At 41.2% G+C, this 26,900-nt stretch overlaps 2 protein-coding genes across 2 annotated transcripts; both read left to right on the forward strand.

Moving 5' to 3' along the window:
* Positions 1 to 2,712: 2,712 nt before the first annotated feature.
* On the forward strand, positions 2,713 to 7,271 carry LOC123087498 (outer envelope pore protein 24, chloroplastic). Its single transcript, XM_044509516.1, has 3 exons — positions 2,713 to 3,036; positions 3,134 to 3,580; positions 6,951 to 7,271. The coding sequence occupies exons 1-3, from the start codon at positions 2,836 to 2,838 to the stop codon at positions 7,029 to 7,031; spliced, it is 729 nt and encodes a 242-aa protein (XP_044365451.1). The 5' UTR covers positions 2,713 to 2,835; the 3' UTR covers positions 7,032 to 7,271.
* A 2,700-nt stretch (positions 7,272 to 9,971) lies between these two features.
* On the forward strand, positions 9,972 to 10,357 carry LOC123082568 (protein RADIALIS-like 3). Its single transcript, XM_044504875.1, has one exon. The coding sequence runs from the start codon at positions 10,012 to 10,014 to the stop codon at positions 10,300 to 10,302; it is 291 nt and encodes a 96-aa protein (XP_044360810.1). The 5' UTR covers positions 9,972 to 10,011; the 3' UTR covers positions 10,303 to 10,357.
* Positions 10,358 to 26,900: the final 16,543 nt, after the last annotated feature.

The raw sequence follows: 26,900 nt of genomic DNA on the forward strand, positions 1-26,900 counted from the left end.
ACTGCTATATTCTGTACACATTTTTATATATTAATATATATGTGCATATTTTCCAATGGCTCTAAATATCTGATACATAGATGAACTTGCATTTTCTTGCTGTCACTTGCTATTTTTTCATAAATCTGAACCAGTTGCCTGTTGCCTCCTCCTCATTTTTGCTTCACGCTCCGCCACTGGTCCAAGGCCACCACAGAAGTTTGTTAGTTTCCATTTCACGTGTTATTTACGTCTGACGCAGTTGTTCATTCCGAAGGGGCTGTGACCAGCCAGACACTCAATTCAAGATTTTTTTTTTAGGGGTGGAAAATTAAACTACTTATTGCAAATTATTTTGTACCGAGGATGACAATTCAATTGGCAAGCACAACAAATCCTGGCAAAACTGAACATGTCGGATTTTGCCGTGCTTGCTAAAGGAAATTTACATCCTTGTGACAACATAGTTTGCCCTAAAAACGTATGATTTGTCACCCTAAAAATTTGATGTTCACTGCATATTGAAACAATTTTTATACTTGTGACAAGGCTCTCTTTGCAACCTTAATCTAAGATTTATGTCATGACCGTCACCGGATGTAGTTTATGATACAATTGACCCGAAGAACAAAAGAGGGAGAAATATCAAGGTGTGAATAAATATTTTGAAAAGGTGAAATGGCTTGGTGATTGTTAGGGGTATTGTTTAATGCTTAGTCTTTGTTCTTAATAGTTCTATGTTCTATGTATTTTAATTATACACCATGTTGTTACTGTGTAGAGCAAAATATGTCTATGCTGCAATCCCTCGGAAAATAGGAGTATGCAAATTTATCATACATTTATTGGATGTCCATTAACTAACTTGAGAGATAATTATGATTCCATGTTTTTGCCGACTAGATCAAAATAATTCACCCTTAAAATACCGTGAAGTTCAAACAAGGCGGCCGTGGATATGACATTTCTGTTGTGAGATATTTAAATGTTTGTAGTATGTAAAATAAAATAATTCTCTGCATCTCCTTTCTCCCCATTCACATTCATTTACTACAATGCCTTGTTTTCGTTGTTTTTATCATGCCACGTGCTTCCTTGAGTGGCGGGATGAAGCTTACAATACAGTCGATACATATTAAGACTTATTAGGATCTATTTTTTCCTACACCTTTTGTAGGTAGATTAAGGTCAATTTCCACCGTACGATGTTGTGGTATATATGCATTGGAGTGGCATGTGCGTAGTGTTGCCCTTTTTCTAGGGAAGCCCATCATGGTTGTCTTTATTGATATCATGCGGTTGCGGATCAGTTTACTTTGTTTTTTTCTCTGTTCAATTTTTTGTTTTTTCTTCATTTTTCTAAATACATGTTGAATTTTTTGAAAACATGTTTTAATTTTTTCATATACATGCAGAACATTTTCTAGATACAAGTTGAACAAACTTTTGCTTGAATACATGTTGAAAATTTATCAGATGCACATTCAATATTTTTTATATACATGTTGAACATTTTTTAGATACATTCTAAACATTTTCTAAATACACGATGATTGTTTTTCTGAATAACTATTAATGTATTGTTAAATGCACATCAAAAAATTTAAATACAAGGTGGACTTTTTTAACACACATTAAACATATTTCATAAATGCCGTGAACATTTTTTAAACGTGCAAAAATGTTTTAAAGTGTTACAAACATTCATTAAATGTGAATAACCTTTTTCCCAAAAATATGTGAACACGTTTTTACATTGTATCAACATTTTCTAAAATGCCACGAACATGATTTTAAAACGCGTGAGCATTTGTTAAATGTAATGAACATTTTTTCTGAATCACATGATATCGTTTACAAATTACATGAACAATATTTTTAACGCATGGTGAACGTTTTAAAAATTTCAGTGAAGTGATGTTTCAAACACATGTATTTAGGTTATTTCAAAATATTAAAAATTGTGAAAAACAAACGAATGTAACATTTTAGTTGGCCAGCCCAAGCAGAGGCTCTTGGAGGTGAGGAATTCTTCGGTGTCGCTACATGCGAGACCTAGACGCGCCCCTCTACTGCAGGCCATGTCCAACTATACAAGGCATGCATTGCAACTGAGCAAATGGCCACCGGATCCAGGGCGCAGCCAGCTATACCGTGGAGAGTAATGTACTGTAGCTGCGGTAGGATATATGTATTTGCATAAACCAGAAACTACAAATGGTTTTCCGCCCTTCTCGGTTGAGCGAGCACTATAAAGTAGTACTCCCTTCGTCCCACCATTTTGCAACCTTAGCAAGATTATGGAATCACACCGTTGTGGGGAAAATAAGCAGTTCCTCCGTCCCAAAATACACGAGATAGCAAGTTTGTATCGGCATAAACCAGGAACAACGATGGTTTTCCGCCCTTCTCGGCCGGTTGCCTGAGCACTGCAAAATACTTGTTGCCCCACCAACAAAGTGGTTCTTGAAACTTAATCATGATCCTAATCCGAAAGATTAAATCTTGTCATGTCATAGTATTGCACACTCCTTTCTGTCTCTTTTTTTTTGAGTAAAAAAAATTGGACACTCTCTTCTTTTTGGGAAAGCAATGACAAGAAGTCACAACGCTGGTCATGGGCTCAAGGCAGGGTGATATTGGGCTCAAGAAGATGATAGTGGGCGACGGAGTCGCCACCGAAAAAGGGGAGAAAAAATAAACGGGAGAGGAGGCCGGCCGTTGATAAGGGGGGAGGGTTGTTGGGTCCAACCTCCAAGCACTAGCACCAGTTCCACCACCACCAGCTGCGGCGGCTGCGGCGGCGGAGACTCCGAGGAAGGAAGGAAGGAACCGGAGAAGCCCAGGCGAGCCGGGATGAAGGCGACGGTCAAGGGCCGCTACGAGGGCGACAAGGCCACCGCGGCCGCCACGCTCGCGCTCGCCGCCGCCGGCGACCTCCGCCTCCGCGCCTCCGCCACCGACGCCGCCTTCGCCGCCGGCCCCTCCCTCGACGGCCTCACCCTCACCCTCGAGAAGCCCGGCGCCTTCCTCCTCGACCTCAAGCCCCACAACCAGGTAGTACCACGTAACCAATCCCCTCCCTAAAGTTCATCCCTTTCCCCTCCCACATCCCATCTGATTCTCTCCCGTGCCGACGACGGCGACGGCGCAGGATGTGCGCTTCCAGTTCATGAACTCGGCGACGGTGCTCGACAAGCGGGTCAGCCTCACCTACACGCACTCCACCTCCCTCGCGCCCGCCGCGCCCAAGCCCGCCATCCCGGCCCCGGCCGCCGGCGCCGCGCCCGCGCCCCCGCCTAAGGGGCCGCCTCCCGGCCGCACGGCGCTCGACCTCTCCATCGCCTTCGACCCCGCCAACAAGGTCAGCGTCTCCCACGCGCTCGGCGGGGGCGGCTGCCGGGTCAAGTACACCTACGCGCACGGCGCCGGCCGCCTCACCACCATCGAGCCCGTCTACGACACCGCCAAGAACGCCTGGGAGTTCGCCGTCGCCAGGAAGTTCGACGCCGGGGACGTCGTCAGGGGCACCTACCAGGCCTCCACCAAGCAGCTCGGGCTCGAGTGGACCAGGAGCTCCAGCATCGGCGGCTCCTTCAAGGTACCATCTCGATTACGCGATCCATCATTTTTGCTTGCCTGTGGTAATGCCTAGAACGAAACCAATCCACCATTTTTCAGTGGAACCCTTGCATCATTGAATAGTGCAGAATGCCATGATCTTGTGTATGGATCACATATGATTCTGTGGATTAATTGCTAGTGTTGAATATGGGGGAGCTAGAGCAGTGAGGGAAGGTGAGTGGTATTAAAATTTTGTTCTGCGTGGTTTGCAAACCCTTAAATAATTTCATGCCTAGCCCACACATATGGTTCTTAATTTGTTTTGCCAATGTTTCTCAACTCACTGTACGGATCTACAATGTAATCTAATTTCACAGAGTAACTTGGGAAGAGTGTAGTGTATCTAACTCAATCTTTTTTGGACCTGTGAAACCGTAAGGGAAACCCCTATGGTATTTTTTACATTATAAAATCAGGAGCTAACCAGAGAAAAACTTTTTTGCTTCAGTAGATATTTGCTTGTCCTAACCAGAGAAAAAACCTTGGGCGCCTGAAGCTCATTTAACACAAAACTGTAATAACTGGCCGAGGAATATCTCCCAGAGTTATGCAGTCCAAACATTAATCATTGGGATGATCCTCATTAAGAACTTGCTCGTTGAGCGAATAGGCTAGTTGCTAAAGCTCAAGAAACACAGTTTCAGAGAGCGGGATGGTGAAATGAGTGGATAGGTGTTCAACCGATGGATCCTCCTGCATGAGCACATTCAATCCAGCATCTTCATCCAGAAAAAGGTAAATACGCAAGGAAATTTCATAGCCAGGGCTGCCCAAGCCACTTGTCTTTCCAAAGGACAATAGAAACACCGTTGCCAGGCGTACAAGATGTAATGGGACGAAAATTCCAGCTGAGAGCCATCATGTCCCTCCACCAGAATGATCCAGTACAGACCACAGCATGCGGAACATGACGAGCATAGTATGAGCGTTCTAAGAATATATATGACAAAACTAAAACTGTAGGATATGGATGTGTCATGGAGGACAATGGTTTCCTTTAGTATCAGTTGAGATATATGTAGATTCGTAGCAGCACCACTTTGTCTTATGACCCACTAGCAAGTCAACATTCAACACAAAGCCCTTTATAGTGAATTCCTGTGTTTCAGTATTTTACATCACTGTATATATACAACTGAAGATAGTTCCTAGTATTTTGTAGTGTCTGCAGATTACTGCAATGAGGCTAGCTCTGAGGGTGTCTTGAGATCATCATCTAAATACCATGTTTCTCTTTTTGTTTTTGTTTGCCTGAACTGAGGACTGAAGGTGTAACTTTTCCTTTCTTAAAAACTAAGCAGACAATAGAATGAAGGAATTGGGTCTGTTTAGTGAACAAGCACTAGATTATCTAATTAAGCATCATTGACTCTTCTTTATGAGTTTCTTGGCAACAATATTTCTCAAATTTTGTCTAGTTTGCTTAAGCACTGGTAACTCCAAGTATGATCTAGACTTGAGGAGGCAGAGGGACGCCCATGGACTGATGAAATGGGGGGAGGGGTTGAAGATGTGGATTGGCTGAGTCATGGAAGACCGTGATTATGTTTGTACCACAAGGATGTATGTGGGTATAGATATAGTTTGCTCATCCCAAATATGGGTATAGAGAGCTGATGCTCCCTGAACATCTGCTTTGAATTATACTTATTAATTGGTAAAGAAACTTTAAGGATAGTGACAGCTGAAAAGCTATTTAGTAATGGTGGTTATCTGTACTATTTGTGCGTATATTTGCCTAGACATTATAGTAATACAACTTGTATTTCCGATGGTAGATGAGATAACCAGAAGATCATGCCTTAAAGGAACCAAAAAATTTATCATGACAAATTTACTAAAAATGGTGTTTTATTTCTAGTATTGGATGAGATGCATGATACATATATCATATATGTAATTGCATGGGATGCTGGCTTACATCAGAAGCAGAGCAGTAGCAGCAAATTGTCGTCTAATCTCTACTAGCAAGCCAACACAAAGGCCTGGATAATGGATTCCTGTCTCTCAGTTTTCTACATCGCCTTATGTTGTTGGGGATAATTGCTGCTGTGTTCTGTAATTGCTGTGTGCCAAAAGTGCTACTGCTTGGGTGGTCGAACTGATAGTGCGTCTTACGGACATATCTTAAGGTCTTGTTTTTGCTGTCTATGGAATAGCCCTGGGGGTAGTCCAACTGATATTGCCCAAGTTAGATGATATAGTAGCCATGAATTATATCATGTTGAATGGGCAAAGGAAAATCTCATAGCAAATGCATCAAATTGTCCAAGTTTATACCTCTTACAAAACAGATAGAGACAATAATGTAGTGCAGCAAGAGAATTTTTAACTTAGTATATGTGGTTTATCTTTGTGAAGCCCAATTGCTATGGTGTCAAAGGTTAGTTGGTCTTCCCTGAGTAAATAAGAAAAGCATGTAGGGCCTGAAATACGGTGAAATAAGAGAGGATGCAGAGCACTGTCTTCCTGTGGTGTTTTTCACAGATTTATCTAGCAGGTCTGCAAATAGTAATCCTCCAAGGAGGTTGTCCATTGTCCCTTGTACATGTTCTACTCATTACATCGATTTTTGTAAGAACTAGTCTTCAAAACATCATTATCCAATCGGATTCTGTTTCAAGACCCAACGCTCGAACACTAGGAAATACTGAAGCGACTGACTGTTGAACAGAGTGCTGATATGTGCAGTGTACCCCCAGAGTCATGTATCTGGTGCAACGGTGATTCTTGTGCTACCAATGCACCAATGTCAGAAACTCATGCAAAAACTTCCCAAAATAAATGCGTACACGAACACAATGTATGTCTATCATGTCTTACAATTTTTAACTAAAAATTCAACTCACACCTCGAGAAACAAAAAGACAAATCATGACATGAATGTTGTTAACTTAAACTGGGCCATGAATTGGGCCTGTTTGCACTACCACAACTGAATTTGTTATTTTTGTTTCTCTTGCTGTGAGTTGAATTTACGACTGAAATTTTGTAACATGTTAGATGTATGCTACTCCCTCCGTCCCAAAATATAAGAACGTTTTTAACACTAGCATAGTGTCAAAAACGTTCTTATATTCTGGGACTGAGGGAGTATTTCTTCATATTGAATTATTTTCGGATTTTTTTAGTACTTATAGTACAAGTTTTTGATGTTCGGTCCACTGGTAGCACATAAACTCCGGGTGCACAGGATACACTCTCCCCCTAAATAAGAGTATCCCTCTTCCTCACAACACATGATTGATTATTTGGCTGGACATGTCTGTTTGTTGTTTCACTTTGTAGATCATCTGATCTAACAGGTATGCTTTTTGATCTGATCCTGCCGTGCTCTGTCTGTGCAGGTTGCGACGACGTTCGATCTGTCCGATCAAAGCAAAGCACCGAAGCTCGTAGCGGAGAGCACGTGGAACTATGAGATCTGATCGCCTCCGCCTCCGCCTGCCAGCGAGCAAGCGGGAGTTCCTGCTCATAGAGCAGCACCATGTGTCATCATACTGTCTACTACAACTCAACAGGCAGACTGCCCCTCTCTGGGTGCACCATTATTCGGATCCTATTACCGCTATCCATTTTTTGCTTGTCGTGTGACATCTGAGTCGTCGCTGGCGATGCTATGACATGAACATGAGGTTTAAGTCAACTGTCTTGTGCCGAGAATTTCACGAATGGCTCTTGCTGTTTGCTTGGTGTGATGTTTTCGCTTTTCTTTCGGACACCCATGTCAGTACCTGATCTTCACAGATGTTCCTGTGGACATGGAGGATGCCTAGCTTACCTATCTCATCAGTACCAACATGTATGCAGATTACAAAGACTAAATCTCAGGGAAATGCCATATACTCCAGGGCTAGGTAGGAGTTATCTCCCTTTTTTTTCCAGGTGAGGTAGGAATTATCTTCTTGCCTGGAGCAATGCTAGTACGACACATCGTAAATATCTGCTCCCTCTACCCTGTAATGTACAACAACAACAACAACAAAGCCTTTAGTCCCAAAGAAGTTGGGGTAGGCTAGATGAAACCCATAAGATCTCGCAATCAACTCATGGCTCTGGCACATGGATAGCAAGCTTCCACGCACCCCTGTCCATAGCTAGCTCTTTGGTGATACTCCAATCCTTCAGGTCTCTTTTAACGGACTCCTCTCATGTCAAATTCGGTCTATCCCGCCCTCTCTTGACATTCTCTGCACGCTTTAGCCGTCCGCTATGCACTGGACCTTCTGGAGGCCTGCGCTGAATATGCCCAAACCATCTCAGATGATGTTGGACAAGCTTCTCCTCAATTGGTGCTACCCCAACTCTATCTCGTATATCATCATTCCGGACTCGATCCTTTCTTGTGTGGCCACACATCCATCTCAACATACGCATCTCCGCCACACCTAACTGTTGAACATGTCGCCTTTTAGTCGGCCAACACTCCGCGCCGTACAACATTGCGGGTCAAACCGCCGTCCTGTAGAATTTGCCTTTTAGCTTTTGTGGCACTCTCTTGTCACAGAGAATGCCAGAAGCTTGGTGCCACTTCATCCATCCGGCTTTGATTCGATGGTTCACATCTTCATCAATACCCCCACCCTCTACCCTGTAATGTAAGACAGTTTTTTTTACACTGTTGTTGTGTCAAAAAACGTCTTACATTATGAGACGGAGGGGGTATTTAGCGAGCATCAGGTTCTCTAGATTGTGCATTGGTCACCCTGCATCACTTTGCATTGTGTGATTATATTTACAACCATGGCTAGGTTCTCTACATTGTGCATTGGTCACCCTGCATCACTTTGCATTATGTGATTATATTTACAACCATGGCTAGGTTCTCTACATTGTGCATTGGTCACCCTGCATCACTTTGCATTATGTGATTATATTTACAACCATGGCTAGGTTCTCTACATTGTGCATTGGTCACCCTGCATCACTTTGCATTATGTGATTATATTTACAACCATGGCTAATCGATGCGCTTACGTAGGAGATGAATAATATGGTCGGAAAGATTCTCTAGCCTGTGCATGTCGACATAAATATTTCGTTTCAAGATGACCAGGAATAAGATAAACCAGCTACCTCTGTCATGGTTTTGAATTTTAGTTTCAGAAGTATTTCAGCCATTGTCGGTGATTTCGGTTTTCCTTTCGGGCCGAAGGACTGAAATTTCCACTTGAATTTGGTTGAGATCAAAACAGATATTTTTAAAATTCAAAAAACAATTTTAAAATATTTTGAATTTTTTTCTACTACCAGAGTTATCGAAATATTTTGACAGAAAGGCAGTTATTTTAGTATGTAACGAAATTTTACTGAAATTGCACTGAAAGTAAGAACCATGATCGCGGTACTTGTTCAAAACCATCCATGTAAATTTAAATTAAGAAACTGCTCTTGTTTGCTTGCAATCTCTCCCAGGTGCAGGGCGCATGCGTCAGCACACTGACTTTGATATAATCGCCTTGTTTAGCCGATGCACACTAAGGAATCTATGTGCACATACATGGTCCTCGTACGTACATTATTCCTCAGAAGAAAGACATTATGGAGGTTAGAAGGCAGATTAAGTTGTCGTTTCATGACTAGCTTATCAGTTTTGCTAAGTCTCGGTTGACTGAGACTTCATTATGTTTCGGTCGTTGCTATATTCTTTTGATTTTGCATGGAGATTCGTACATATTTTTTCATTTCAGTTTTTTTTTCATTTCTTTTTTCTTCAAGTCAAAGTCGATTGAGACCTAGCCACACCCCTAGTTCATGCCCTGGCTTTTAGATGCATATTGGGCACAAAGGCAGATTTGACAATGCTAATTAACCTACTTATATAAAATTGCTAGTGCTATTATTTTTGCCTCTGATGGATGGATGAGAATGGGAGTGGAACCTAGCTATTTGGAGTATCCTCATCTATATATTACTAGCAATGGGCCATCCATGCCACCAAATTTGGATATGGTTGGCTAAGCTTATCTTATTAATTTCCATAAAGACAGAGGATCTAGATTCTGATTTATTAGATCCCCTATTATTGGCAAAACCATTGGTTTTCTCAGAATTTCTTGTGCCTTTAACTTTTGTTAGTCAACTGAAACCTTTTGATTTTGTGTGATAAACATATATACATGGGATGGGAATAAAATGCCATCCAGTAGTTTTGCTCGCCAATGCTAATCTAGGTAGGTAGCTTGATTCAATTCCTGCAATTTGCAACTAGATTAACATTGTGACATCGATCGATTACCTTTTGCATCGCATTTGCATTTGCATTTGGTTTAGTTAATTAATTTCCTACGGTCGAGCTAGCTAGTATAAATATATGGAACACTTGGTTTGCAATGACACACACGTAGGCCAGTCGCAGAGACAGATTAAGAACACCCATCTGGCTAGCTCAGCTTAATCTGATCGGTCATGGCGGCGTGGAGCGAGAGCGAGAACGAGAGGTTCGAGCGCGCGCTGGACACGTACGACCGTGACACGCCCGGCCGCTGGGACCGCGTCGCCGCCGCCGTGGGCGGCGGCAAGACGGCCGACGACGTCAGGCGCCACTACGACCGGCTCGTCGACGACCTCCGCCGCATCGACGCCGGCGGCGCCAACTCCAACGGCGGAACTCATGCCACCGGCGGCAGCAGCAGCAACGGCGCGGGGAACAACGGCAGCAGAGGAGGGTCAGGGGGCAGCCGGCGGCCCCAGACATAAATGGTAGTTGATGGATGGATCGGATCATGCAAGGTGGTGGCCTGGTCGGCACAGGAGGACACTCACATGAGCCCTATCCTAATCTACATCTGCATTACATACATACATGTAGCGTACGTGTATATGTACACGTACGCACGTCATGCACATTGCTAGCGGGTACGTGCATGTATCTGTCACGTGTACGTATGTACTCCACTTACGTACCCGTATGCATGCATGTGTACGTGCAAGAGTGCAACACACTGTGCTGGCCTTTTTATTTGTTTGCGAACTACTCCCTCTGTAAACTAATATAAAAACATTTAAATCATTATTTTAGTATTCTAAACACTTTTATATTAGTTTACGGAGGAAGTAACAGTGTGCTAGCTGGTTACCTACTCTGTGTGTATGTGTGCTGCCATGTACATACATACATGGTACGTCTACGTTTTGTACATGTGCTTGTAGATTGTAAATTAATCCATGCATGTTCTTCCTTGAAGAAAAAGATAATCCGTGTGCAAGTCATTGGTACACGCTAATTAAGTGCTTCTTCTATAAACTAATATAAGATGTTTTAGATCACTAAAGTAGAGGGAGTACCATATTTCTTCTTTTTCTGTGAAAATATTTCTTTACTCTTTTGGCTAGGAGTTACCACATTCATTCTTCATGAGCACCATGTCTTTCCTTATAATTATGACCTCCACGATTTTTGTACAGTGAAAGCCATCATAGCGACTTTTGTCTTTTTTTTTTTTTTGGTTTCTCGGTGGTCGAGCATGTGTGTAGAAAAGGCCTGCTGGATCATTCGGCAACAAAGCTAGGACAGCCGGCCTGTTTCAATTGCTTTTTGTAGCCAGCCAGTGGCAAATCATATGTGCCGCTACGACGGCGTAGTCGGGGCTTCACACAAGGGCTCCCACCACCTGGGCCGGCCCATTTTGGTTTTTATCTTTGCAGTTTCGTTTTTTTCTTCTCTACCATTTCCTTTTTTGTACATTTCAAGTTCATTTTTCAATTACAAAAATGCTCCTGTTTTCGCATTTGCAAAGAAATTTCATAAAAATTTCAGAAATTCAAAAAAAGAGTGACAAAAGTGCTTGTATCTCTTCAAAAAAGTTTCGAAATACAAAAAATATTATGATTTCAAATTTTTTACATAAATTCAGAAACAATTCGCATTTTATCAATGTATTCCAAAATTAAAAAATGTTTAGGAATTTTGAAAATGTTCTTAAACACAAATTTTGTTCACAAATTCAAGATATGTTCATGTTTTATTATTCTTTTGCAATTTCATATTTTATGGGTAATATCCAAAAATTATAGCTTTCTCAAAAAATTGTTCGCGTTTCACATTTTGTTCCGTTTTTTCAGAAAATGTGTAAAATTGTAAAAAAATGTTTTGGTTTTACAAACAAAATGCCTAGTAATTTTAAATTTGGTAATATTTACGGAAAAAAATTCAAAATTTTTTTGTCACTGAGAAAGAAAAGAGAACTAAAAAAAAGGGGCACTATCCTATTTAGCGCTGTGCGCACTGTGAAACAAGCCAGCGCACACCCTCCATTCCCCCCCGGCACGCCACTTTGGGCTGGCCCATTTGCGGGCTGGACGCGCCCTGCTTTCTTTTTTCGTTTTTAACTTCACATTTTTCATTTCGTTTTTTGTTGTATTCTTCTTTAAAATAATTCGGGCTTACAAACAGGATAAAAAATTCCGAAAATGTGAATTTTAGTAATTGTGTCAAGAAATCATAAAATATTCACGGAATAAAAAATGGTCTGTGAACTTTTTAAATGATAATACATTTAGAATGTTTTCGTGAGTTTCAAAAGAATGTTCACTAGTCTCAGAAAATTGTTCGAAATTGGCAAATTGTTGAAGAATTGTAATAAATACTCGCATATTTTAAAAATAGTTTCAAAAACAAACAAAATGTGAATGAGAAAAACCGGAAATGAGAATGAGAAAACAGAAAAATGGAAAATGAGCTATGTTGGGCCGGCTCAGACATACTCAGCGTGGAAGCAGGGTGCGCGCTCGGTCGATAACTGATGACCCGCGCGCCAAATAGTATCCCTGCAAACGCTACAGCAGATTGAACGTTGCTGTAGCCGTGGATTGATATTAGTGCCGCGGCTACATGGGTCGGCCCAACACGAAGTGCCCTGTGCGTCACAATCCTATTGGGCGTAGTGAGTGTCAAATAGGAGCTCCCCAGCCAGTATGCACGAAGCAGCAAACAATGATGATGCACGCTACCATCCATCCTAATAAGGTTCTTCCAACGAGCCCTATCCTAACTACAAAGGCTTTACATGCATTTGCTAACAAGATTCCCACACGCCGGACCTTATATCTGCACGCAGAGTGAAGTTTATACTTCCTTTCTGAAAAAAAGACTACACAAATAGTTTCTAAAGAAGGAAAGCGAAAGAGATCGCCGTCAAAAAAAGACCCTAAAAAGTCTTACAAAAAATGCAGATTGTGCGTGAGTGAGCACGTGCACACATGCACAAGCGCACAAACGGCATCACCAAAAACCTAGCAACGGGGAAAAATAACAGAGAAATTTTATCCAAAATATGGCCTACAGGGAGTTGGTAATATTTGAAAGACATGACTGGGATTTAGTGTCGATCCTTCGGCCTGGAGACGTGATCATGGTTTGTAAATATCTATGGAAATAAATATACCTAGTACGGAGACACCAAATGCACTTGCCCCTTTGGAAAGACACGAAGTTGGCTCAGGAAAAATAAACAGGCTAATGGTTTTAAAATATATATTCACGTATTTTAAAAAATATTCATGGATTATAAAATTGCAAGTCAATTTTTTTAACTATGTATATTTTTCAATCACTATTTAATAAAATGTTTCTACAGTTTTTTTTATGAATAATATTTTCGTGTTAATTATAAAAAATCAGGAAAACTGCGAATTGAAAATGAAAAATGAAATAAACAAAACCATAGAACCAGCACAGATACACGCTAAATGGGAAAACCCATAATATAAATCATTTGGACGCAATGCTTGAAAACTGCAAGCGAACAGGAGAGAGAAAAATGCTATTTTGCGCTTAACATGCCAAGTGCAGAACAATCCGTAAGCAGCGCCCACTTCGTTTTCCCCTAGCCGCTGGCCCATATCATTGCCTCCTCCTTCACCGGTTTTTGAAACCTTCTGGAATGTTCCCGCCGGTTTTCTTGGACTGGTTTATTTATTTATTTTCGGGCTAGATTTCTTCTTTTTTCCCAGCACTTGTCTGCTCGGTTTGCTCATTTTTTATTATCTTTTTTATTTTATGGTTTCTGTTTTTAATTTTTCCAAATGCGCGGACATTTTGTAAATTTGTGAACCTTTCAAAAATTTCGTGCACTTTTTTCAGATTTATCAACTTTTACAAAAAACGATGATTTTTTATAATTGATGATTTTTTTCGTGTTTGCAAACTTGTTTCAAATGACGAACTTTTCCAAGCCGTAAACTTTTTTTTTCAATTCATGGACATTTCACAACTTAGTGAACCTTTCAAAAATTCATGATTTTTTTCAAATTTATGAACTTCTTTCAAAAGTTTGATTTTTTTTTCAAATTTGTGAACATTCTTCATTTTCATGAACGATTTCAATTTACGAACTTTTTCAAGTCATATTTGTTTTCAAATTTGTGATTTTTAAGTTCATCACCTTTTTATATTTTAGTGAAGTTTTTCAAATCAAGAACTTTTTCCAAGTTGTGAAATTATTCCGAATTTATGATCTTTTTGAACTTGCCTTTTTTTCAATTTTGTGAATGTTTTGAAATCCATGATCTTTTTAAAAGTTAGTGGTGAACGTTGAGTGGTCAGTGGTCCTTATCAATGGTCAAGCCGTGCTTTTCATTGGTCAAATGATTGAGCTTTTGCAGAGAACGACGACTGCGTTCGTGTGTTGTTGGGTCGGCCTACAGCGAGCGGCAAGCAAGCCCCAGGAAGTGAGCAGGCGCAGAAGGCGTTGTGAGCATTCTGAGCAAAGTGAATTTTTTTTTCATAGCAACCAAGAGAATCGAAAGCAAACATACGCCGGAACACTGCTATTTGGTTGGACCATGGGGACTTTGCCATGAAGTGAACCAACACAATACCTTCATTTACCAAGACGTGGCATTTCTTCCAGTGTAGAACCAGGTTAGTGTCCTCAAAGGACTGCAAAACTTTCTCAAGATTGTGAAGGCAATCATTAAATGATGTGCCATAGATAGAAAATCGTCCATGAAGACTTCCATAATTTCCTCCATGAAATCAACAAATATATCATTCATACATATTTGAAAAGTAGCAAGAGCATTAGAAAGTCCAAATGTCATGAGACGGTAAGAATACATATCGAAGGGGCAAATGAATGCTGATCTCTCTTGATCACCGAGATGCACAACTATTTAGGAAAATCCAGAGTATCTATCGAGGTAATAGAAACTTTGCCAATCTTTCAAGCATTTGATTAATGAAGGGCACAATGAGCAGGCGCACCCACTTACGTTCGAAAACATGGTATATGATTTCTATATCAAGTAAACAAATTAATTGTTTTATTACCACCTCGTTCATTTCAGGAGTTACTTACTTTGATATTCATGCACCGGTGTGGTCCCTTCTTGCATATATATATATATATATATATATATATATATATATATATATATATATATATATATATATATATATATATATATATATATATCTGTTGCGTGGCATATGGAAGGGCTTATTCCTTTCAGATCATCCATAGAGTACCCGAAGGCTTTTCGGTGCTTCTTTAAAGTTTCTGTGTGTTTATCGTTTTCTTCTTCTGAATGGTTAGCTCTTATAATAATAATAACCATTTGTTTCATCTAAAAACTCATAAATTAATTCTTTTGGAAAAGGTTTGAGTTTAGGAGGGGGTAGTCTTTCGTCTCCTTTCTTTTCTAGTATTCAAATTTCTCCTCAGCGGTAGGTTCTTGCACGGGTGCCTCATCAAGGTGTTGATCGGTTTCCATTTTACCTGGGTCTTCGGACCCTTGTTCATAATAGGTGAGACTCCTCTCAAGATCATCTGCTAGTGTCCCAAAATAAAATGGATGCGAGTTGTGCAATTGTCTTGTCTTCGTTGTTACCTTACTCACTTGGTTGTGGAGGATTCTTGAATCTGGAGAAGTAATTTCCTTGCCCCTTCTCCATAACTGAGAGATACCACCTCTCTTTTGCAAGCAATCTTTGCCCATGTAGTGTTAAGAACATGTCTTCCAGAAATAATGGGACAAAGATCATCTTCGGGAATTTCCATGACAAGAAAATCCATAGGGTAAGTAAAGGCCCCTAAAACCACATAAACATCAGACAATGTGGCAATTCAGTGAGCTATTGGTCCATTGCAATGGGGTGGGATGTGGAGGCTATGGTGAAAGAGGATGAGCGATACGTCTCCAACATATCTATAATTTTTGATGGTTCCATGCTACTATAGTATCAATCTTGGATGTTTTATATAAACTTTCAATAAATTATATGTCATTTTTGGGGACTAACCTATTAAGTTAGTGCCCAGTGCCAGTTGCTGTTTTTTTGCTTGTTTTTGGTTTTTCAGAATATCAGTACCAAACGAAGTCCAAATGCAATGAAACATTTTGGAGATATATTTTAGGCAATAAGAGACCCTGGAAGCTTTGGGAGGGGACGAGAAGATGGAGGAGTGGCCCACGAGGCACCATGGCGCGCCCAGGGGGTGGGGCGCACCAGGGTGGCTTGTGGGGCCCATGTGGCTCCGTTTGACCTAACTCCACCTCTATAAATTCTCTAAAATCGTGAAACCAATAGAGGAGTCCACAAAATACTTTTTCCACCACCATAAGTTCCTGTTCTTGACAGATCCCATTTGGAGGCCATTTCTGGCACTCTGCCAGAGGAGGGTTCGATCATGGAGGGCTCTACATCATCCTTGACGCCCTTCAGATGATGAGTGAGTAGTTTACCACAGACCTACGGGTCCATAATTAGTAGCTAGATGGCTTCTTATCTCTATTTTATCTTCAATACAATGTTCTCCTTGATGTTCTTGGAGTTCTATCCGATGTAATCACTTTTTGCGGTGTGTTTGTTGGGATCCGATTAATTGTGAGTTTATGATTAGATCTATCCATCAATATTATTTGAGTTTTCTCTGAACTCTTTTATGCATGATTATTATAGCATCATATTTCTCTCCTGTCTATTGATTTGATTTGGGCAATTAGATTGATTTATCTTGCAATGGGAGAGGTGCTACGTAATGGTTCGATCTTGCGGTGCTCAATCCCAATGATAGAAGGGACATGATACGTATGTATCGTTGATATTAAGGGTAAAAAATGGGGTTTATTCATATGTGAGTTTATCTTGTCTACATCATGTCATCTTTCTTAAGGCGTTACTCCATTTTTCATGAACTTAATACACTAGATGCATGTTGGAAAGAGGTCGATGTGTGGAGTAATAGTAGTAGATGCGGAATCACTTCGGTCCACTTGCCTTGGACGTGATACCTATATACATGATCATTACCTTGGATATTGTCATAATTATTTTCTTTTCTATCAATTGCCCAACAGTAATTCGTTTACTCATCGTATGTTATTTTCAAGAGAGAAACCTCTAGTGAAAACTATTGCCCCCGGGTCTATCTTTTATCATAAGGAAAATTCCATGGAAAAACAATGGTTAATAAAAGGTACAATAGAGCACATAAACATCCCAAACAAATTAAAGTTGAACCTCAAATAGCCATGGTTAAGGATCTTGTAGTTGAAAATGTTTACGGGCATGTTATTCAGTTCTGTGAGCAAGCTTCATATGTTGTTAGAGACGATTTATCCACTAGGGTTGTTGGCATGCCGGTTGTTTCCGTTAAGATTGGTGACATTGCTATCATGGTTTACGTGACCTGGGTGCTAGTATAACTGCTATTGGCTTTACTCTCTATCAAGAAGTTATGCATGATATTCCCCCTTGTGAGATAGAAGAAATTGATGTTACCATTAGACTTGCAAATGGGGATACTATTTCACCCTTAGGAATTATGAGGGATGTTGAAGTTCTATGTGGAAAAACTAAATATTCTACGGATTTCTTGGTACTTGGATCTAAACAACATAACTTTTGTCCTACAATTTTGTGTAGACGCTTCTTGAATACCACTAGTGATGTTATAGATTGCAAAAGGAAAAAATACTATTAAGTTTGCTGAAGAATCTCATGAGTTTAGTTTTTCTAAGTTCACCAAAAAACATCATGCTAAAGATTTACCTCATGATGATTTAATTGTTAGCCTTGCTCCCATAGCTATGCCTCCTACTGATTCTCTAGAGCAATACTTATTAGAACATGAGAATGAGAATAATATGCGTAAAAGAAAAGAAATAGATGATATCATCTTTATGCAAGGAATATTCTGGAACATAATTTTCCCTTTAAAACTTTGGGAGAGCCTGCACCTCCCAAGGGTGATCCTGTTTTTGAACTTAAAACAATTCCAGACATACCGTATCCAGATGAAAATAATATCATGTTATTATCAATTCTAACCTTTCAATTCATGAGGAAGAAATATTATTGAATGTTCTCAGGAAAGACCGGTTTGTGATTGGTTATACTCTGGATGATCTTAAAGGAATTAGCCCAATCATGCGTCAACATAAAATTAATATGGATCCCGATGCTAATTAAGCTTGTCGTTGATAATCAACATTGCTTGAATCATAAAATGAAGGAAGTGGTCAGAAATGAAGTACTAATACTTCTAGAGGCATGTATAATTTATCCCATAGCTGATAATAGATGGGTAAGTGATGTTCATTGCGTCCCCAAGAAAGGTGGCATTACTGTGATACAAATGAACTGATTCCACAAAGAGTAGTTACTAGATATAGAGTGACTACTAATTTCAGAAAATTAAATAAAGCTACCAGGAATGATCATTATTCTTACCCATTTATTGATCAAATGCTAGAAAAATTGTCTAAACATACAAACTTTAGCTTTCTAGATGGCCATTCTAGTTTCTCTCTATTACCTGTTCAACCCGATGATCAAGAGAAAGCACTTTTACTTGTCCTTTTGGAACTTATGCTTACAGATGTATGCCTTTATGCAATGCACCCTCTAGCTTTCAAGAGATGCATGACTGCTATATTTTCTAATTTCTGTGAAAAATTGTTGAAGTTTACATGGACGACTTCTTCGTCTATGGGACTTCTTTTGATGATTGCTTGCACAATCCTAACAAAGTTTTGTAGAGATATGAGAGAAAAAATATTGTCCTGGACTAGGAGAAGTGCCACTTCATAGTAAACGAATGAATAGTCCTTGGTCATTAAATTTCTGAAAGAGGCATTATGGTCAATAAACCTAAGGTAAATACTATCAAGAAAATGCCATGTCCTAGAGATACCAAAGGTATAAGAAATTTTCTTGGTCATGCTAGTTTCTATAGGAGATTGATTAAGCACTTCTCTAAAATTTCTAGGCCTGTCACTGTAAGTGCATCTAGTGCCCCTTAGTGATTTTGGTGTATTGAAGACTTATAAGTTAAGGGACTAATGCGTTTGTGAGTGTACACAGGTCTATAAGTCTATGAGGAGTTTGATATTTACAGGAAAAGTTGACCCCTAAAAATGAATATCTTCGACTGAAGATTTTGGTATTTCTGAAGACTTTCATGAAGACTTTGAAAGTGAAGAAATTGGTGTGTCCGTGAAGACTTGATATTCATGCGAGGAATATGAAGCTTGAAGACTTTCATTTTCATAGTTTTGTTTTTCTCTTTCTTGAGTCATAGGAAACACCGTACTGTTAAAGGGGGTCAAGGAAATACTAAGGAAAAATTTCCATGTGATACTCAACTCAAAATCCTACACCTACCAATCCCTTTGAGTGAAGCCATTGGAAATCTCATATAGTTCAGTCAATTTCTTCAGTGACAGAGACGAAGTTCTTCTAGTCTCTGAGGAATTTGTCCTGACTGAGGAGTTAGGAATTCGCCAGTGCGGATTACCTACACAGTGAGGAACATGATAGCCCTGAGGATTTTACTACTCAAAATTCCGACCGTTGTTGTGCTATGCGCCAGCTGTCCCAAAATATCTATCCACCTAACGGTCATATCATTGAAGGGCATTTATGTCTTATCATGTCGGGCTGCTCCCTAGGCTATAAATAGCCGCCCCCTACAACCACTAGCTGGTTGGCTGCTCCGAGAGAAACTGACACTTGTCATTTGAGAGCAACCCATCCTCTGAGGACTTTGAGCGAAAATCATCAAGTGAGGAAAAACCAAAAACCCAAACACCTACAAACCCCAAGTGATTGAGCATCACTGAAGAGATTGATCCCGCGTGGATCCGATGCTTGTTACCTTTGAAGACTGTGCTTCTTCCAGATGGTTAGGCGTCATGGTCTAGAGCATCCAAGAGGAATTGTGGATCGTCGAGTGACCAAGTTTGTGAAGGTTTGGAAGTCGCCTGAAGACTTACCACGAGTGATTGGACGAGGTCTGTGTGACCTTAGTTCAAGGAGAATACGGTGAGGACTGGGTGTCCTGAGCTGCGTGTTCAGGACTGGGTGTCCGGGACTGTGTGTCCTCGAGTTTAAATACTCAGCCGCTCCAAGCAGACGTATAACTGAGACAACAGTTGGAACTGGTCTACCAAATCATTGTCTTCACCAAGCTTACTAGTTCTATTTCCTCAACTATTTCATTTCCTCATAACTGTGTTGTGTGTTTGTTCATATCTGTGTTTGAAGACTTTGACTGAAGACTTTCTCAATTTCCTCAGTTCAATTTCTTCAGTCTGCTTGTCTTCATCCTGTGTTATCCTGTGATTACGCTTCCTGTACTCTGTGCCTATCTTCATTTCATCATGATGACTATGCTTGTATTCTGTTATGTTTACTTTTGAGTACTTATTCCGCTGCTAGTAGTTCTTCGCTATGGAATTTCCTCACCGGCAAATTCCTCAGTGAATAATTTCATAAAAATCGCCTATTCACCCCCCTCTAGTCGATATAACGCACTTTCAATTGGTATCAGAGCAAGGTACTCCCTTGTTCTGTGTGATTTTGGTTTAACCGCCTGGAGTTTTAGTTATGTCAACCGCAAGTATGATCAAGGTCTCTGCTGGGTGTCCTACCTTCGATGGGACGGACTACCCCTACTGGAAGAATAAGATGCGAATGCATCTTGAAGCAATTGATAACGATCTCTGGTATGTTGTGGAAAATGATGTTCCCTCAGTCACACCTTCTCTGAATGCTGCTGATGTGAGGAGATTCAAGCAACTCGACTCTCAAGCGAAGAATATCATATGTGGCCATCTGAGCAAAGGATAGTATGGCAAAGTGAGTGCTTCGGAGATAGCAAAGCTTATCTGGGACAGGTTGTCCAAAGTGAATGAAGGAGTCTCAACTCAGCGTGACTCTCGAGTTGATGTTCTTCGCAATCTCTTCAACCGCTTCAAAAGACTTGACAATGAAAATGTTCAACAAACCTTCGATCACCTCACTGACATCTCAAATGAGCTTCAAGCACTTGGTGCCACTGACATCACTGACCATTAGGTGGTGAAGAAATTGCCGAGATCGCTTGATTCCTCATTTGACACTCTGGCATTGATGATACAAGAACGTGCTGATTACAAGTCACTTGATCCCACCGATATTCTTGAGAGGCTAAATACTCATGAGTCCCAACTTGCTAAAAAGAGAGATCTCTATGGTTCAAGCTATGGCAGATCATGTGCACTAAAGGCCAAGGCAGTATCTGAGTCCGAAGATGAAGACTCTGATAGCAGCGTTGGTGATCCTGAAGAACTGAGCCATGATCTGGCTCTGCTCGTGAAGAAGTTCCAAAAGTTCTCAAGACGTGGTCGCCTTGGAAGACCCTCAAGGAGCAATGATTCCTCATCAAGTGACTACAAGAGGAGGCTCTGCCACAAATGCAAGAAGCTTGGTCATTACATTCAAGACTGTCCTCAATGGGAAAAGGAATCAAAGAAGAAGAAATACAAGGATTGCAGTTCTGATGATGCGAAGAAAAAGAAGAAATCCTCAAAATCATCATCATCAAAATCCTCAAAGCCTTCACATCACAAGAAGAGCAGTTCCAAGAAGGCCAGGGCATTCATTGGCAAGGAAATGGACTCTGAGGCTGAATCTGAAGAAAATGAGGAAGAGGAGTCATCTGAGGAGTCTGAATCCGGAGTGGCGAGCCTAGCTCTCGCTACTGCATTCGTCAGCAAGTCTATCTTCAACACTGAAGAAAATAACCTCACCAACAAAGCTAATGAAGGGGATGATGACTACGCTCCCACCTACTGCTTCATGGCAAAGGGTGCCAAGGATGATCAACCCAAAGCCACTGAGTGGGTCCTCGATAGTGGATGTACAAACCACATGACTGGTGACAAGAATCTATTGATGGATGCTTCATTATCTCCATCACATCTGAAGCATATCATCTTTGCTGACAAAGGCAAAAGTCAGGTATTGGGTCTAGGTAAGGTTGCGATTACAAAGGATCGACACATGGACAAAGTCATGCTTGTTGAGTCCTTAGGATACAACATTATGTCTGTCTCAATGCTTTGTGATCTTGATATGGTTGTTGTCTTTGGCAAGTACCGTTGTGTTGTGGTTATGGAAGCTGACAATTCCAAAGTCTTCGAAGGCTTTAGGAGAGGAGACCTGTATATTGTTGATTTCTCTACAGGACCACAACCAGCCGTGTGCTTACTTGCAAAAGCTTCAGAAGGCTGGCTTTGGCATCGACGACTTGGTCATGCAGGCATGAGGAATTTGCACACGCTTGCGAAGAAGAAGCATGTCATTGGCATCGAGAATGTCAAATTCCTCAAGGATCACCTATGCGGAGCCTGTGAAGCTGGGAAGATGACGAAGGCCAAGCATCCAGCAAAGACTATCATGACCACCACTCGCCCGTTTGAATTGCTTCACATGGATCTCTTTGGTCCTAATCATTATTCTGCTATTTCAAATGAAGCATCTCAATATGGCTTTGTTATTGTTGATGATTATTCTCGCTACACATGGGTACACCTTGTTACTTAGAAACATGAAGTGCAGGAAGTCTTCAAACGATTTTCCTCGAGGGCTTCAACCAACTTTGGTGTGAAGATCAAGCACATCAGAAGTGACAATGGCACTGAGTTCAAGAATTCTGGTCTCGATGACTATCTTGATGAACTTGGTATTACTCATGAGTTATCTGCTCCTTACACTCCTCAGCAAAATGGCGCCGTGGAGCACAAGAACAGGACTCTTGCTGAGATGGCTCACACTATGCTTGATGAATACAAAATGCCTCGTCGTTTCTGGACTAAGGCAATTGATACTGTGTGCCACATCATCAACAGAGTATATCTTCACAAATTCTTCAAAAAGACTGCCTATGAACTCCTCACTGATAAGAAACCCAATGTAAGTTATTTCAAAGTCTTCGGTGCTAAATGTTGGATTAGAGATCCTCATCACAACTCAAAATTTGCACCGAAAGCACATGAAGGTTTTATGCTTGGTTACGGAAAGGACTCGCACACCTACAGAGTCTTCAACAACGTTCTTCAAAAAGTTGTTGAAACTGTAGATGTGCGGTTCGATGAAACTAATGGCTCGTAAAGAGAGCACCTACCTATTGTGATAGATGAAACATCACCTGAGGAAACTATCAAGTTCAAGGCTACTGAGGATGTCATTCCTACTGAAGAATCGCTGAAGAATTCATTCCAGAACATGAAGAACGTCGGGCTAATGCACCTGAAGAAAATGTTGAAGAAAATGGTGCTGAAGAAAACGTTGATCAAATTCTTCAACGACAACCAGCTCATCCTCGCATTGCAAAAGAAGTGCAAGTTGAAAATATCATCAATGACATCAAAGCGCCAGGTCCTCTCACACGCTCAAAAGCTTCACATTTGTCTAACTTTTGTGGGCACTATGCTTTTGTCTATTACAGAGCCCACTAAGGTAGATGAAGCATTTCTGGAGCCTGAGTGGATTCAGGCCATGCAAGAAGAATTACATCAGTTCGAGCTCAACAATGTCTGGGAACTGGTCAAACGTCCAGATCCTCGCAAGCACAATATCATCGGCACAAAGTGGATCTACCGCAACAAGCAAGATGAAAATGGCCTTGTGGTGAGGAACAAGGCACGACTTGTAGCTCAAGGCTACACACAGGTTGAAGGAATTGATTTCGATGAAACTTTTGCACCTGTTGCTAGACTTGAGGCTATTCGCATATTACTTGCTTATGCTAACCATCATGATATCACTTTATATCAAATGGATGTGAAAAGTGCATTCCTCAATGGTAAGCTTGAGGAAGAAGTATATGTTGCTCAACCCCCAGGTTTTGAAGATCCAAAGAATCCTGACAAAGTCTTCAGACTCAACAAGGCCCTCTATGGCCTCAAGCAGGCCCCACGGGCTTGGTATGATACCTTGAAGGAACTCCTCATGAAGAAAGGCTTCAAACCCGGTTCACTCGACCCTACTCTTTTCACTAAATCTTATGATGGTGAATTGTTTGTGTGCCAAATATATGTTGATGATATTATCTTTGGCTGTACTGACCAACGTTATAGTGATGAATTTGCCTATATGATGAGTGAAGAATATCAAATGTCTAGGATGGGAGAGTTGAAATTCTTCTTAGGTCTTCAAATTCGTCAACAACGCAATGGCATATTCATATCTCAGGAGAAATACCTCAAGGATGTACTGAGGAAATTCGGCATGCAAGATTGCAAAGGCGTCAAAATTCCTATGCCCACAAATGGCCATCTGTGCACTGATGAAAATGGTATTGACTTCGATCATAAGGTATACCGCTCCATGATAGGTTCCTTATTGTACTTATGTGCATCTAGGCCAGATATAATGCTTAGTGTTTGCATGTGTGCCCGATTTCAAGCTACACCGAAGGAATCACACCATAAGGCTGTGAAGCATATTCTTCGATATCTAGCTCACACACCAACACTTGGATTATGGTACCCCAAGGGCTCGGCTTTTGATCTTGTTGGATATTCTGACTCTGACTATGCTGGTGATCGTGTGGATCGCAAGTCAACATCTGGTACATGTCATTTCCTCGGACGATCTTTGGTCTGTTGGTCCTCGAAGAAACAGAACTGCGTATCACTATCTACTGCTGAAGTTGAGTACATTGCCGCTGGTTCTTGCTGTGCCCAATTGCTATGGATGAAGCAAACTCTCCAGGACTACGGCGTCAACATGAAGAATGTGCCTCTCTTCTGTGACAATGAGAGTGCCATCAAGATTGCTCACAACCCAGTTCAACACTCGAAGACAAAGCACATTCAGATTTGTCATCATTTTCTTCGTGATCATGTGTTGAAGGGCGACATTTCTATTGAGCATGTGAAGACTGAAGAACAGCTAGCCAATATCTTCACAAAGCCCTTGGATGAGAAGAGATTTTAGCAAGTTGCGGTGTGAGCTAAATATCCTAGAATCTTCGAATGTTCTTTGAAAAGGACACTCATCCTAACACTTATGCAAAATTGATGACTTAGATGTGCAACACATGAAGAAACGTTTTTCTTCAATCAATGAAGAATAACACTCTTAGTGTGAAGAAATTAATGAAGAATTTGATTCTCAGAACCCTACGATAATTGTACGCCGTGTCTGAAATCATCATTCTTATATGGTGGGTCACGCCACCACCAAAAGTTGAAATTCCTCAAATTATTCATATTCTTCAACTTTGCATAGTCTTCACTGGTTCCGTCATTTTTCTTCATTGGCTATATATATATATGAGTTTATGTCCTCTACAGCATTCACTTATTGCTATTTCTTCAAGTTGGTTTTCTGCTAAGTGAATGTGATCGGACCCTTCCCCTCTATGCTATACTCAACCCAATCTGTTCACAAATTCTTCATGTGCGTTCTATTTGAAACTCGTTCAAAATCTTCACTGTGTCCTTGTCAGCTGAAGAAATTGCGAACGGAACTTTAAAACCTATCTTATCGAAATTTTCGGCTTTGCCGCTCAAACCGTTCCGCATCCCACGATACACTTATCCACTCACCCACGATCTAACACGATCTCCACCTCTCACTACGTGGGTGACACATGTCATGCGAATGAGAAGGGTCAGGGGCACGTTCGTCCAATTTCTTCGGGCGAGCAGTTTTTCACCATGGCTATAAATACCCCTCCTTCCCTTCCTCACTTCTTTTACTCCGCTCGACCTCTCTCTCCAGCTCGAGCTTCTCAAACCCTAGCGCCGCCGCTACTTCATCGCCGCCGGTGAGGAAGAGCTTCACTGCCTCGACCTCGTCGCCGACGTACTCGCGCCGACCGCGGAAATCTTCACTCCGCCGCCGCCGTAGCTGTCTTCCTCCGCCGAGTTAGGGCGTGGAAGATCTACACAGACGAACTTCACCTCTCCACTTCACTGTTCGTCGTGTTCTTCATCCAGGGTAATTAAAAGTTACTTTTACTGCCCTCGTTGATTCGAATGATTATCTACAAAATCTTCAAAAGTGTTTTTCTTCATATCTTCACACACTGAACACCTCACAAGTCATCTGTTCTTGATTCGTTTCTCTAAGCATCATTTTTCTTCAAGATTCCTCAATTGTGTGGATCTTCGATCTATACAACTCTGGAACCTAAGACAAAGAACGCTTAGTGAAAATCTTCAAGACTCATCTGGTCAAATTCCTCAAACTTGTTCTTTTTGAAAAACCTTCTGAGAACGCATATGACCTCTCCAAATTCCTTGCAACTATACTCTGTTCACAGGTACACATGTCAGCTGCTGAATCACTAGGTTCTCATCAACTTAACTCATTTGCAGTGTTCCTCGAAGAAAAGTTGCATACTTCTTCAAAGAATTCGATTGTTCAAATTCCTCAACTGAAGAAAATGGCTGATGGTAAAAGGCCACAGAAAGGAGGAAAGAGGCCTGAGGTAAATACAGCGTTTGAGATCCCTAACGACATATATGCTGGGTACTGCACACCTACTGAGGAAACCAAGATTGAGCGCAAAGTGCGCAAACAGAGGATAGAGAGGAGATGGGCAAGAGAATGGAGGGAGTATAGATATGTCACTCCTAAGTACATGAAGAAATTCACACTCAATCCTCCATGCCCAAGAGCTCCATTGGCACCTGGCCAAATAGCAGATCCCACCAGCCTCAAGCGCGGTGAGGACTATCCTGATGAATGGGCGAAGCGCCAAGCCAAGTTGGCTAAGCAAGCCAGAGAAGCAGTAAGGAAATTTAATGAAGACTCTGCTACTGCTGCCTCTACTGAGGCCTCTACTGTCAAGCCAAAGAAGGCTATGTCTAAGAAGCCTGCGCGTAGGCCAAGTTCCTCAGCAATGCCCTCACGGCCAGAATCAGCAATGCCCTCACGACCAGAATCATCAAAGCCCTCACGGCTAATTCCTCATGCCGCTCCTGTTCCTCCAAAGTCCTCAGCTCCTCCGCCAAAGCCCTCAGCTGTTCTGACTAAATCCTCAGCACCTGTGCATCTCGGCTCATGCCAAAGG

Source organism: Triticum aestivum, chromosome 4A, assembly GCF_018294505.1.
Source record: "Triticum aestivum cultivar Chinese Spring chromosome 4A, IWGSC CS RefSeq v2.1, whole genome shotgun sequence".
Lineage (NCBI taxonomy): Eukaryota > Viridiplantae > Streptophyta > Magnoliopsida > Poales > Poaceae > Triticum > Triticum aestivum.

Coding starts and splice junctions, on each gene's coding strand:
- LOC123087498 (XM_044509516.1), top strand. CDS start 2,836: ATGAAGGCGACGGTCAAGGGCCGCTACGAGGGCGACAAGGCCACCGCG. Junction 3,037..3,133: donor ACCTCAAGCCCCACAACCAG/GTAGTACCACGT, acceptor GCGACGGCGCAG/GATGTGCGCTTCCAGTTCAT. Junction 3,581..6,950: donor GCATCGGCGGCTCCTTCAAG/GTACCATCTCGA, acceptor CTGTCTGTGCAG/GTTGCGACGACGTTCGATCT.
- LOC123082568 (XM_044504875.1), top strand. CDS start 10,012: ATGGCGGCGTGGAGCGAGAGCGAGAACGAGAGGTTCGAGCGCGCGCTG.